A 13454-nucleotide genomic window follows, 5' to 3' on the forward strand; every position below is an offset into this window, starting at 1 on the left:
CATCGGGCGGCCCGGCACAGTCACCGGCCAACAGTGGGTTCACATCCCAGCTTCTCCCACCTTACGGGGCACTGAAACGGGGCCTCGCTGCCCCGGTCTTCTCGTCTGTGACACACACCTGGCTCCCAGGACCAGTCACTCTGAGGAATCCCCGATGGCTCTCATCAGCCTAAGCATCAGGTGGGCCCACTGCTGCCCTGAGGAGCGGGGCTGCGTGGGGGAGAAGAGCCTTTCCATCACAACTAGGTATTTACTACACGGATTATAGGGCTTCGAATTAGGCGAACCCTTGATTTGCAGGAGGGCTTCCAAAAAACAAGGATGTGGGCCAAGGCTCACGCTGAAGCCCAGAGACATAAAGGGACACGGCAAGGACCCATGTCCTCAGGCGTGCCACATCCCAAATACTCACCAGACCACCTTCAACCAATCCCAACAACCTGGTGGTCATGTAAGGCGTTTGTGGGAGACGAGCCACCTTCTCTGCCTTCATGAGACCTTCATTCATGTCCCTTTCTACAGAATTGATTTGCCAGCTCTCCTCTTTCTAGAGACAATTCGGAAAGGCAGCAAAGCATGATCGCACGGTGTGTTTGTCTGAAGTCCTCAAAGATAACTGCTAGATCTGAGGTTCCTCATGAGAGGTTAAAAAAAAGGAATCCATTAGAGTTGAGGGAGGGAGTTTCCATAAGCAGAGGTCTAGCTTGGTTCTACACGTCCCCATGCATTCCAGGAAGATCTGGAGATCCCTCCTTTTCCCTAAGTGTCAATTTCAAGACAAAAGAACAGATAGAAAATACACGGAGAGACACAGAGACGTCTGCGCCACGTCGCAGCTGGAGCCAACAGCCACGCAGGGAACCGTGCGGAGACAAATCAGCAAACCGCGTCTGACTGAAGCCGTTCTCAGTCCTGGCTCCTAAATTATTTGGGGCCTTCTGTGGAGTTCCATGCATTACACACAGCTTATTTATGGAAAGGCTTATTTTCTTAGGATCATGCTAACACTGTGTGTGTGTGTGTGTGTGTAAGAGCGAGCAAGAGACTGTGTACGCACAGAGTTGGATGTAATCTAGTCCTCAAACTTATCTACATTTTAAAAATCATAAAATGGGGGTAATCTTTAGCCATTTGTTTACCCAGTGTGTTCTGACTGCATAGATGTAATTTGCCTTCTGGCACAGAGAGAACACACAACAGCCGTGCCTCACGCTTACCCATCTCAGAGGCCAGCAAGCTCCTTGTTCCCACCCTTCCCGGCCCCGCCCCCCTCACCTGCAGTCACTCCCACCTTTTCCCTCCTTTCTGCCAGGGAGTAATCTCGGCCCAGGCACTGTCCCCCGCCTCCCCGGGGATTACAGACCAGCCGAAGGGACCTATTTGAACAGGTAACTGGATTAATTAAGGACTTAACCCCGCTCACATTCAGTCCTGGGCTAAATCATCTAGTTTCTTGTTCATTTCCCTCCTCTGTTTTCTGCTTCCATCCCTCTATCTGGCCCCTGAGACATCACATACGTTTTTCTTTTTTCTTTTCTTTTCTTTTCTATATTGATTTATTTAGGGGCACCTGGGTTGCTCAGTCAGTTAAGCGTCTGCCTTCATCACGCCTTCAGGTCATGATCCCATGAGAGTGAGAGAGAGCGGGGAGGGGCGGAGGGAGAGAAGCAGACTCCCGGCTGAGTGGGGAGCTGGATTCCAGGACCCTGAGATCATGACCTGAGCCGAGATCAAGAGTCAGACACTTAGCTGAGATCAAGAGTTGGACACTTAACCGACTGAGCCACCCCGGGCCCTTCACGTACGTATTTCTCTGCTGGTTTTCTCCTGGGTACCTGAATCTGCTTTCTCTCTTCGTTCTCCTTCAAACTCCTTAGGACTGCCTCCCCAGAATTGCTTTCATCATTCATTCTCCTCAGAAACACTCCAGCACAACCCAGAGCCTCCCACAGTAAATGTACTTCTCTGCCTGGCTTCCCTTATCCTCAATTACGTTCCCTTGATACCAACTCAGTCTGATTTCCCATAGACGCTCTCTTTCTTTTTGGCCCCATTCCTCATTGTCTCTCAAGTCCACTCTTTTTATGTGTTTGCAAGCCCTGGGATTCCTGACATGGGACGCCTTTCCTTCCAACATCCTAAACTCTGCAAAACCTAGACTAAACCCCACCACGCTTTTCCAAACCCTGGTAGCCCTCACCTTAACCTTCTCCGTAAAGAGTGCTGATACTGCCGATTCAATAAAAATGAACTTACAAAGAAAACCCAGTCGGGTAAGGGTAATGATTCTAGGGCACCAAAACTCCAGAACCTCAGAGCCGAAAGGGGGTGAACCCCTCCTGCCAAATCCAGTCCTGTTTTAAAACGGGGATGAATATTTTAAAGGCTTTGTGGGTCATACAGTCTCAGTTCCAACTAACCCAACCACCTTGGTGTACAGTGACGGTAGCCAAGATCAAACGTATATAAATGAATGCAGCTGTACCAAAAAAATTACTTACAGAAAGGGGCTGTGGGTGGAATTTGGCTTTGGGGCTATGGTTTGCCGACCCTGCACTAGAAGAAGCGTGGAGAGTGGGTAAAATCTTCTCTTTCGGATGGTAAAGGACAACTGGAAGTGCCCTAGACCAGCCCCTCATCTTCCCTGGGTAGCTCAACTGTTCCCTTAAGCTCCCTTAAGAATTTAGGAGTAGATTCCCAGCCTAGAAGTCACTACCATGAGAATTTGGGCTGAGACCATCTGTTACAGCTATTTTGATCAATGAAGAAGAGATACTGGAATCCACTCCTCCTTTGCCCATGCTGGAGATATGTATGTCAAGGAAAGAGTCTACTGGCCCGTCCTTCTTTCCTCCAGGCTGGCAGGAGGCTCAATGGTCAGTACCTCCGGGCTAACAGCAAATCTTTACTGACACTTCTCTGCGCCAGACACTTCTCATCTTGTCCTTACATCAATCCTATGACGGATATGTACTTTATATCGTACCTACTTTTCATATAGGAGAAACAGATGAGGTCTTAGTCAATGTCAGCCACTGATGCACTACAGAAACGATCTTGGTGCTTACATAGGTGTGTTGCGGGAGTAAGACCACCCCTGGCCAAGATGCTTAGCTCCATGTAAACGTGGAAAAATACTGAAGATGGTTCATTACCTCTAGCCCTTACAATGACCCCTCAAGGAGGATTTTTTCCACTTTATTCATGGAAAATTAGGCTCCTAGGGGTTATGTAGTTTACCCAACTCTGCCTATTTAGAAAGATTGGAGTTAGGATTCAAATCCATTCCAGTCTGGCTCAATAAACTGTTAGCCCATTCCTTCGAGTCCCCTGACCTAAAAACTAAAGTGTTTTAAAAGCCTCAAAAATGCTTGCTCATACGAAGTGAGGAATTATGTCAACTTCGCGGGGTCCAGTGTCCCCAGAGAGGACCTCAGAGAAGCACAGAAGCAAACCCACACCGTGATTTGAGAATTGGCGCCCGGCAAACACAGCAGAAATGGCCAGAGCCCCTGTTCCTACACCACCAACCCAAGGTCTCCGGCTGCACTATTTGATCCAAACTGAGTAAATGGCTTTTTGGGGGTGGTGACGCTCCCCTCAGACACACTGTGGCAGTGCCGAGGCAGAGGGAGGCACGTTCTTACCAGCCTGTCATATTAAAGTCCCTGTAGAGCATCTTCTTTCCAAGTTCCTTTCTCTGTACTCTCCTTGGAAACTCCAAATGTGTGAACTCATTTCCCAGCAAGTGAGGCTGCATGAATGCCTAATAGCAAAAGAAAGGGGGGGGGGAAAAAAACCACACACACATCTTTAGAAGGAAAAATAAGACTCGAATAATGTTTTGCAAATCAAGAGAGTCCATATTTCAAAAACAAGAAAACTGTTCTCCTACTTGAAGGGAAATAAATAGATGGGCCGGTCTACAAGTGGAGTATTAGCGAATAATCACCAACTGCACTTATAAAGGGATGTACCAATTTCATTTTCATAGGATAAATTAATTGCAATCAGAGATAGGGATCACTGACACCAAAAGGACAAGAAACAGTTTCTCCAAAAATTCACTTTTTAATTCAAACCCAAGATCATTTCATTTTCCTGAATGGTACGTTGTTGCAGCAAGAAAGCTCACCCTGACTCTCCTCCGTGGCTCTGTCTGCTGTCCTCCCACTCCCACTCTCGGCGACCACGGCCTCGCCTTTGGAACCCACCTAGGAATCTCTACATGGACACAATGGCCCAGGAGAGCAGGTTGGGGCTGATACACCAGACGGGAATTTTCTGTTGGACTCCCTCCATTTTGCTCTGCAGTAATTTGATCATGTAATTGGAAGACGATTCCAGAGCAGATGGCTTCTTCCCCTCCCCCAAATCTCTGTTCACACTACAAAAGTCTTGAGCAAACAGCCACTTAGGGAATTGCTTTGAAACAACAAACAGTCTCATTGTCACGTTCGAAATTCGAATCCAGCTATCCAAGAGATGAAATGCTCAAGCCTGAACTTCCCTGCTCCAGGGCCACACACCATAAGCAAACTTGCATTGAAGCTTCCCCACCAAGCTGTGCGCCTGCTTATTAGCAGCGTGGTGGAATGGATCCTTTCTCTTCCGCCCTCCCTCTCTCCTCTTTTTTTTTTTTTTGGAAAGGAAGAGTGGTCAGAGCAAATCATGACCCGGCCCCGTAGGAAAGCAAGGGATCCCTGCCACAGGACAGATGGCCATGTCCTCCATCTACTGGAAATAGGCATCTCCCCCAGCCTCTTTCCCGGACCTGACCCTGGCAGATCTGCGATTCTCATGGTGGTTTGGAGGCTTAGTTGGACACTGGTCATCCCAAGTGTGTTAGGAATCAAAGGAAGCAAGCTGAATTGTCACCAGGGTGGCTAGACTGGGCCAGATAATGGAATTCTGAGCAGGTCTGGAGACATGGCAGGACAATACTGAGAAGAGGAAGCATCTTTACTGTCTGCTGTAGCCCCCAAAGTTTCCAGGTCTGGCAGGAATTCTAGAACATCTTTGAGGGGCTCTGAAACCTCTGTGAGGGATGAGGGTTGGGATGCTGATGAATATCAAGGACACTTAAACACTGAGTTTTACGGAGAAGGAAGGAAGGAAGGAAGGAGGGAGGGAGGGAGGGAGGGGAGGGAGGGAGGGAGGGAGGGAGGGAGGGAGGGAGGGAAGAAAACTAATACTAGGGCAGGTCAGTGGTATGGGCTTTGGTGATGTGGACTTGGGTTTGAATCCATGTTCTGCATTGATAAGCTGTATGATTTTAGTTGGTGATGAAGCTTCTGGAGCCTCAGTTTCTTAATCTATCTGAGATTAATTGTCTCTTTATCTCACACTTTCAATAATTAAATGAACACACTTATCATAGTTGTCCATGCTCGTAAAAAATTATTATACCTATCTAATGATCACTGAACCCTATTACCTCCTAAGTATGATATGTCCTTTGTGAGCTCTCATTTCACACTCCTGACAACCTTACAACGTGGAACCGGCTACAAAATCTGTGGGGCCCAGTGCAAAATGAAAATATGGAGACTGTTCAAAATTAAGACTTTCTAGACAGCAACAGCAGAGCGCTGAACCATGTGTAGGGCCCCGTGTGACTACAGGAGTCACACACCCAGGACACCAGCTGTACTGATCAAAGGAGCAGAGGCATAAATAGTCAATGAGCAGCAGCATCTACAATGTACCCTTTATCATCCCTTAGGACCGTGGGACTCCATCAGCATGACATTTATGTCTACACCTAACTCCCCAAGCTGGTCAAACACTGACTTAGGGGTTACCATATACGAGGCACTTGATATACTTGTTATGACCTCAACAATCCTACAAAGCACATGTCATAGACTCAATTTACATATGAGGAAATGAAGATCCAGAGAACTTAAAGTTTCTATTTTTTTTTTAAAGATTTTTACTTATTTATTCATGAGAGAGAAAGAGAGAGAGAGAGAGAGAAGAAGAGACATGGGCAGAGGGAGAAGCAGGCTTCCTACAAGGAGCCTGATGCAGGACTCGATCCCAGGACCCTGGGATCATGCCCTGAGCCGAAGGTAGACGCCCAACTGCTGAGCAACCCAGGTGTACCAGATCCAGAGAACTTAAAAACACCCAGCCCAAGGTTATCAGCCAGGCCTGGGTGGATTCAGAGCCTGAGCTTAATATCATGTCCATAATACCCATTCCAACCCTTTAACCTGCTCATACATTTACAAAAAACAAGAAATGGGCAAAAGGCCTACGAAACTGTTGCTCCTGGACCATGGTAAGTCTGGATTGCCAATAGGTACCTATGAGGACCCAGTGAACCAAAAATTACAGATCTGCACACGGCTTGGTCATAAGGATGTTCCTGAAGTAGCTAGAAGAAATCCTTTAAGAGTAGAAGAGATTAAATAAATGAGTGAAAATCTAGGCAAAGGAATCCTAGGTATCATTTATACTGACACTACAGAAAAGACATAATGACATGGAAAGAGTGGATGTATTTGTAAAAAGCAGGTCATCGAACAATATATGTCAGTGAGCATGTGTGTGTACGTGGGTATGAGCTCACATAAGTTGTGTCACATGTACACGGATCCACACAGGAGACACATACATACATACAAGGGAACGTGTGTATACAGATACAGGTGAACGCACACATATATATTAACGAACAGGTTAGGATCCAAAGGCCATTTCTAGGGCAGCCCAGGTGGCTCAACAGTTGAGCGTCTGCCTTTACCCAGGGCGTGATCCTGGGGTCCCAGGGTCGAGTCCCACATTGGGCTCCCTGCATGGGGCCTGCTTTTCCCTCTGCCTGTGTCTCTACCCCTCTCTCTGTCTCTCATGAATAAATAAAATCTTTAAAAAAACAAAAAACAAAGGCCATTTCTAAGTATGTTTCTTGACAGACGCAAGTGACCAAGAGGAGTAAGTAAATGTGCAGCCTTCCAGGGACTCTGTCCCCTTGCTAAGAGGATGAGCGGCCCTTGGACGGTGCTGTTACTGGGTACCGCCTTATCCTTCTTGGGGGTCCACACTGGGTGGTATGCATTGCTGGATGACCTGCTGAGGCAGACGTCTGCAAAGCAGCTGGGGACTCCCGAGCGGCTGGCTCTCTGCAGGGGCCACCTGCCCTCTCCCTGCGAGGATGAGCAGCACAGAGCGGCCTTAAGTCCAACGGTTCGGTGACATCTGCAGCCGCTTCATGTGCAGAGGCCTTCAGGGTTTCAAACCACTTGCTTTCCCCCCATTCTGACAACAGGCTAATGTGTTTTAACAATTCTAAGACGCCCTTTATTAGAGGGGCCATTATTTTATTACCCTTAAGAAAGGGGGAAAAGGTGCCAATTAAACTATGTCTAGTACTTTCTTGCTACTTCAAATTTTTATTTTGTTCTTTTTGAATGAGCTCCTTCAGACTTAGATGAATTTTTAAAAAATATATCAGTCTGAGGGATATTTAAGAAGAATATACAGGTGAAGAAGTATATTGGCTAAGGTTTTCCAAAACGTTTTTTACCTTTAGAATCCAACTGCTCATCCGTTTTCAACTCCGAGTCCCTAATGTTCATGATTTTTCCACACAGCAGTAGCCCGTGTTTCATTGGAGCACTGGTGATGCAACCTTCCTTAATCCACCGAAGAACTACAAGCCTCAGAACCAGGGGTGCAAAGTTCTTAAGTCAGCTCTGCAATTATCTAGAGCTTGCTTACTTCTAACTCTCACTTCAGGAATGTGCCTCAACAAGTCAGATTCACACCTCCAAGCCCCTCTGCACAACCACGAGAATCCAAAGAGGCTTAAGAGTGCTTCCTTTTTGTCTGCAGGGTTTTCTTCTAAGCTGCTGGATGCCCACTCTGCAAATCTGGTGCTGCTCTTTTGATGTCTGCACACGCCCAGGAGAGGACATCCATGTCATGCCTGCCACTTGGCTGACAGCACCAATCAGTTGTAAAATATCCTGACTTCAGATATGTCAAAAGGTGAAAAAGAAAGTGCCTTTCAGCTCTGAAGAAATACTGTAATATTCATCCTCCACTGATACTGATCTTAAAACCTTAGGTTTCTCTACATCTACGTGGTTATTTTTTTTCTTCTCTAATTGTCCCAGCACATTGCACATGACACAGGACATATTTTCTGCCACAATTATGCCCACTATCGAATTTACCTGTATTCCATGTGTACCTATGACCTGTTATTTAGATTTTTAAAAAATCACCATCCGTATCCTAATTTTAGGTTCCCTTCTTACCAGCAATTTCAATATGTGCTATTATTGTATCTGTCAGACCGGATGGGGTTACTGGTGCTCAAGAAAAACCTCAAGAACTAAGTACAACAAGTAGAGCAAAGAGGTAGTTGATTGATAAAAAATGAGATGCTGCAATAACTATGGGACACATACCTGTTGGTTTTTCAGAGGAAAACATACTTGTGCTCATTTGCATATCTTTTCCTGTAATACTCATGAAAGTTTACGTATTTCGTCTTAGTTATTAGGTTGGCTGGTCTACTGAAGTACCACAGCCTGGGGGTTTGAACACTATCTGGAGGCTAGGAAGTCCAAGATCAGGGGGCCAGCAGATTCACAGCCTGGCTTGCAGACTCCAGCTTCTTCCTGCATCTCACACGGGCTTTCCTCTGTCTCTCTTGGGACAATAATCAGCTCTCTGGGGTCTCTTCTTCTCAGGACAGTAATCTTATCTGATGAAGACCCTACTCTTGTGATCTCATTTAACCTTAATTCCTTCTGTAAAGGTCCTGTTTCCAAATTTAGCACTCTGGGTGGTACGGCTTCAACATAGTTTTATTGGGGTGGGGGGTGGGGTAGTGGCACACTCAGTCCAAAACGTGATCTTCTACGTATGTGTTTGTGTAAGTACATATGCTCGGTCATCTAAATGTCAGAAAATATTATGACGGGTTTCTTTTTAACGTATCTGTATTTATGACTCTACTGTTTGACATGGATTACTATTTGAAAAAACCTAAAAATCATTATTTTTTATTTTTGCTTAGTTTAATTAAGTTTCTATCTTAATTCCAGTATTAATATATAGTGTTACATTAGTTTCAGGTGCACAATATAGTGATTCAGCAATTCTATATAGTACTCAGTGCTCATCACAGGTGCCCTCCTCAATCCCCCTAACCACCTCCCCTCTGGTAACCATCAGCTTGTTCTCTATAGTTAGTTTCTTGGTTTTTCTTTTTTTACTTTGCTCATTTGTTTCTTAAATTCTTAGCATAATACTTTCTAGCTTCATCCATGTCATTGCAAATGGCAAGATTTCATTCCTTTTTATGGCTGCATAATATTCGCGCATGTGTGTGTGTATCACATCTTCTTTATCCATTCATCATCTATCACTGGACACTTGGGCTGCTTCCATAATTTGGCTATTGTAAGTAATGCTTCTCCATAGAGGTGCATGTATTCCTCTGACTTAGTGTTCTTGTATTCCTTGGGTAAATACCCAGTAGTGTGATTACTGGGTCATGGGGTAGCTCTATTTTTAATTTTGAAGAACCTCCATACTGTTTTCCAGAGTGGCTGCACCAGTCAGCATTCCCACCAACAGTGGAAAAGGGTTCTCTACATCCTCACCAATACTTGTTCTTCTTTGTGTTGTTGATTTTAGTCATTCTGACAGCGTGAGGTGGTATCTCATTGTAGTGTTGATTTGCATTTCCCTGATGATGATGTTGAGCATCTTTTCATTTGTTGAGCATCCTTTGTTGATGTTGAGCATCTTTTCATTTGTCTGTTTGGTGATCTGTATGTCTTCTTTGGAGAAAACGTCTGTTTGTGTCTTCTGCCCATTTTTTAATTGGATTATTTGGGGTTTTTTTTGGGTGCTGACTTGTAGAAGTTCTTTATATATTTTGGATATTAACCTTTTACTGGATACATCACTTGCAAACATCTTCTCCTATTCTGTAGGTTGCCTTTTTGTTTTGCTGTTTCCTTCCCTGTGCAGCTTTTTATTTTGATGTAGTCCCAATAACAGAACCTAGTTTTTAAAGTTCTAAAAATTCAGAAAATTGTTGAGAGGAGCTTCACTGTCCCTCGTTATTCCAATAATTTGAGGGAGAGCTAACATCACTGGGAAGGACCAACCAAGCTCCAATGCAGGAGACGCTGAAGCCCACTGCTTTACTCAGCAGAGACATTTTATTCTCAGAAACAGAGTGGGCCACAACTAGGCAACTCAGAAAAACTTCTCAGATGTTGTGCAGCATTCAAGTAACACAACTGGTTAGTGTTACTTCGTTAGAGCTGGCCTGTCCCACCAGAGGCATCACTCACATCAGCATTCTGGAATCTTGAGCCTTGAAAGTGATTTTACTTTGAATTCAATGGAAGCAAAATACCCAAAGTGTAAAGACCGTAAAATGTAGGTTTAAGAACTTGTTAGGTTCCTCTCAGCAACAAAGTCCAATGATTTCCAAACTTACAAGGTTCTCAGATAATTCTGGCATGTTTTACTCTACTGCTCATACCTGGGCAGCTCATAAATAGGTATAGAGGACTACTGTCCTTTCCTAAGGGACATTTCATAGGGATGTTGGCCTATTAAAAATGTGGGCCCTAATGGGATAAAAATCCAGGACAAGAGAACAAGAATACATTAAGATCCCTACAAAATAAAAATTCTGGACACTCTCCCTAATTCTTTGTTTTTCTGACATGCTGGATATATCTTAGTTTTTTCTCTATGATGACAGTATTTGGACATATGTTAAAACATCTGCATGGCGATGCAAGTAGTACCGGCAACACTTAAATACATTCATTATTATTAAACCTTAGCTATACACCAGACCCCAGCATAGCACCTAACACAGTGAAGACTCCAAGTAAGTATTTGCTGGAAGAATGACAACAAAACATTCTGACCTGCTCTACACAATTACGTTTGGTAATTAAACTTTATAAAACAATACAACATAGCTTTCCATTTTTTGAATAAATTGAAACTCCGGTCTATGGCACAGAAAAACAATCTTGGACACATATTACCGTATTTCGGATTTAGTTAAACTTTTTATAATTCGATAGATATCTTCTTATAAAACCACACGTGTGTGGGTGCAGTTATAGCATTTAAAACCTCATGATAGGGGATCTCTGGGTGGCGTAGCGGTTTGGCGCCTGCCTTTGGCCCAGGGCGTGATCCTGGAGACCCGGGATCGAATCCCACGTCAGGCTCCCGGTGCATGGAGCCTGCTTCTCCCTCTGCCTGTGTCTCTGCCTCTCTATCTCTCTCTCTGTGTGACTATCATAAATAAATAAAAAAAATTAAAAAAAAAAGAGTCTCTTATAAAAAAATAAATAAATAAAAATAAAACCTCATGATATTTCACATTCCTAAGAACATTTAAATAATGTCATGTCTCTTCTCTACTTAATAAGCATGCTGACTGGAAACCTAGAAATGTATTTTATACTAAAATCCAATTTAAAGTGTGTTGGCCTGCTCCATGTAAAAAAAAGGACCACTTTTTATACCTCCATTTTAATCCTACAATTTGAGGCTCTCCCACAAGGCAGCGTAACAGAATGCTCCTAGGGGAGGGGAGGGGGTGGAGGTACAGTGGAGTTCATGCGTTGCTACAAATGACCCCTGGAAGGAAAGCTTGGTAACCACCGCCGCGACAAAACCAAAGTCCTTTAGGACTCTGGAGAGCACAGGTTTGCTAGAAATAGGGTAGGACATATCCTTGCCACTTAGTGTCTGGACAGCTAAGGAGAATAAACTTCTAGGCCTGGTTATGCTTGGCCGGAGCCAAGGACAGCTCATCTAGGGAATGATGCTGGAGTAACCTGCTGTGCCAAGCGGCAGCAGCACCAGAGATGGGGAAGGAGGATCAGGGGTCCTGGATGCTTTCCCCTCTAGTCTTGGGCAGAAACCAGCTGCAAGGGGACAGAAGTAAGCACTTACTGTGAAGAAACACAGCCACAGCATCCCAGTGGGAATCTGGGTCACAGAGGGATACAGCCATAATAGGAGGGGACAAGTCTGAAGGAGAGATGTCTTGTAGAACCTTCTAGGAAGCCTCCCATTAGAGCAGAGTGGGCGGGTAACCTGAACCCAGGTCGGCCTCACTTGGGAGCACACGGGTCTGAGCTCCACCCTCCAGGGCTGCATGAGAGCTCTGATGCCTTGGCAGGGCAGGGCGAGACCAGCGAGTGGAAGCCAGAACCCAGGACCAGAGAGTGGTATGTATGAAGGGTTAACAAGAGAAGACGGAGCACCACGCTTCCTGCGGACACTCAGGGAGTGAGCCCTGAGGTCACTCAAAATCGCCTGCTGGGAAACACACCTTGCTTACTTCTTTTAATAAAATTTCCTTCTGCTGTCTTGTGGTTACCTTGCCAGTAAGTAGCGCCAGCCAAGGAGAGGATTATCCCAGGTTTGGGGGTATCCAGCCAAAGGAATGCACGCCATGAACACATGAGCTCCTGTGTGCCAGGTATTGGGGGTGGGAGATTCAAAGAACAAAAAACGAGGTTCCTTTGTTCAGAGCTCATATACTAGTGGGGGACACTGAGGAAGGCTTATGGGCAGAAATGGAGCTATCCCCAGGGGCTATGGGATAGAGTGGGGTGCTCACTGGGTGGGTCAGAGAGAATCTGAAAAGCTGGGCATGGAAGGCATCCGGGGCCAGAGCAGCAAGAGCAGAGGCGAGGAAGTGTGAGGCAGCATGGGAGTAGAGGGGCTTTGCAGCTGCCCTAGAGAGAGAATCGACAGGTGGCAACAGGGTGCCTTCCTGGGGGCCTGTCCAGCCCGCTCAGCGTGGGCTCCTGCAGAGCCCCTGAGAAGGCTCCTTCTGAAAAGGGAACAGCCAGTTCAATAAAGTGCAAGTATTTCTGGTAAAAAACTTTTTGATGGAGTATAATATACACACAGTAAAGCAGACACCCCACCGACTGAGCCACCCAGGTGCCCCTAGAAAACTTTGATATGAGCTAATTTTTTAAATGTTCAGACCTCTCAATATTTGAAAGGACATTATCAAAATGAGGATTTTCAGTATTTAACACAAATCCTAAAACAAGGAAAACAACAAACCCTGAGTAATCTCTCCTCTCTCTTGCCCTTAGGAGGGGAAAAGCTTGTCAGATTATATGAGGGGAGGATTGGAAGCTTTATATTTCAAGATGATTTTCCATGGTAGAAAGTCATGAATGAAATGAAATTAATAACATCAGCCAAGGGACGCCTGGGTGGCTCAGTGGCTGCCTTTGGCTCAGGGTGTGACCCCGGGGTCCTGGGATCGAGTCCCTCATTGCGCTCCTTGTAGGGAGCCTGCTTCTCCCTCTGCCTGTGTCTCTGCCTCTCTCATGAATCAATAAATAAAATCCTTAAACAAACAAACAAACAAACAAACAAACAAACAAAAACTAACATCAGCCAAGTCACTGACGGTCACA

At 45.3% G+C, this 13454-nt stretch overlaps 1 protein-coding gene across 4 annotated transcripts in view; it reads right to left on the reverse strand.

Moving 5' to 3' along the window:
- The window catches only part of PPM1H (protein phosphatase, Mg2+/Mn2+ dependent 1H), a 259566-nt gene that overhangs the window by 64641 nt on the left and 181471 nt on the right, over positions 1-13454 (reverse strand). For all 4 annotated transcript variants that reach the window (XM_077913646.1, XM_077913649.1, XM_077913648.1 and 1 more), the window contains exon 6: positions 3648-3766. In XM_077913646.1, the coding sequence (XP_077769772.1) occupies positions 3648-3766 (119 nt within the window). The remainder of the gene's footprint in view (positions 1-3647; positions 3767-13454) is intronic.

Source organism: Canis aureus, chromosome 11, assembly GCF_053574225.1.
Source record: "Canis aureus isolate CA01 chromosome 11, VMU_Caureus_v.1.0, whole genome shotgun sequence".
NCBI lineage: Eukaryota > Metazoa > Chordata > Mammalia > Carnivora > Canidae > Canis > Canis aureus.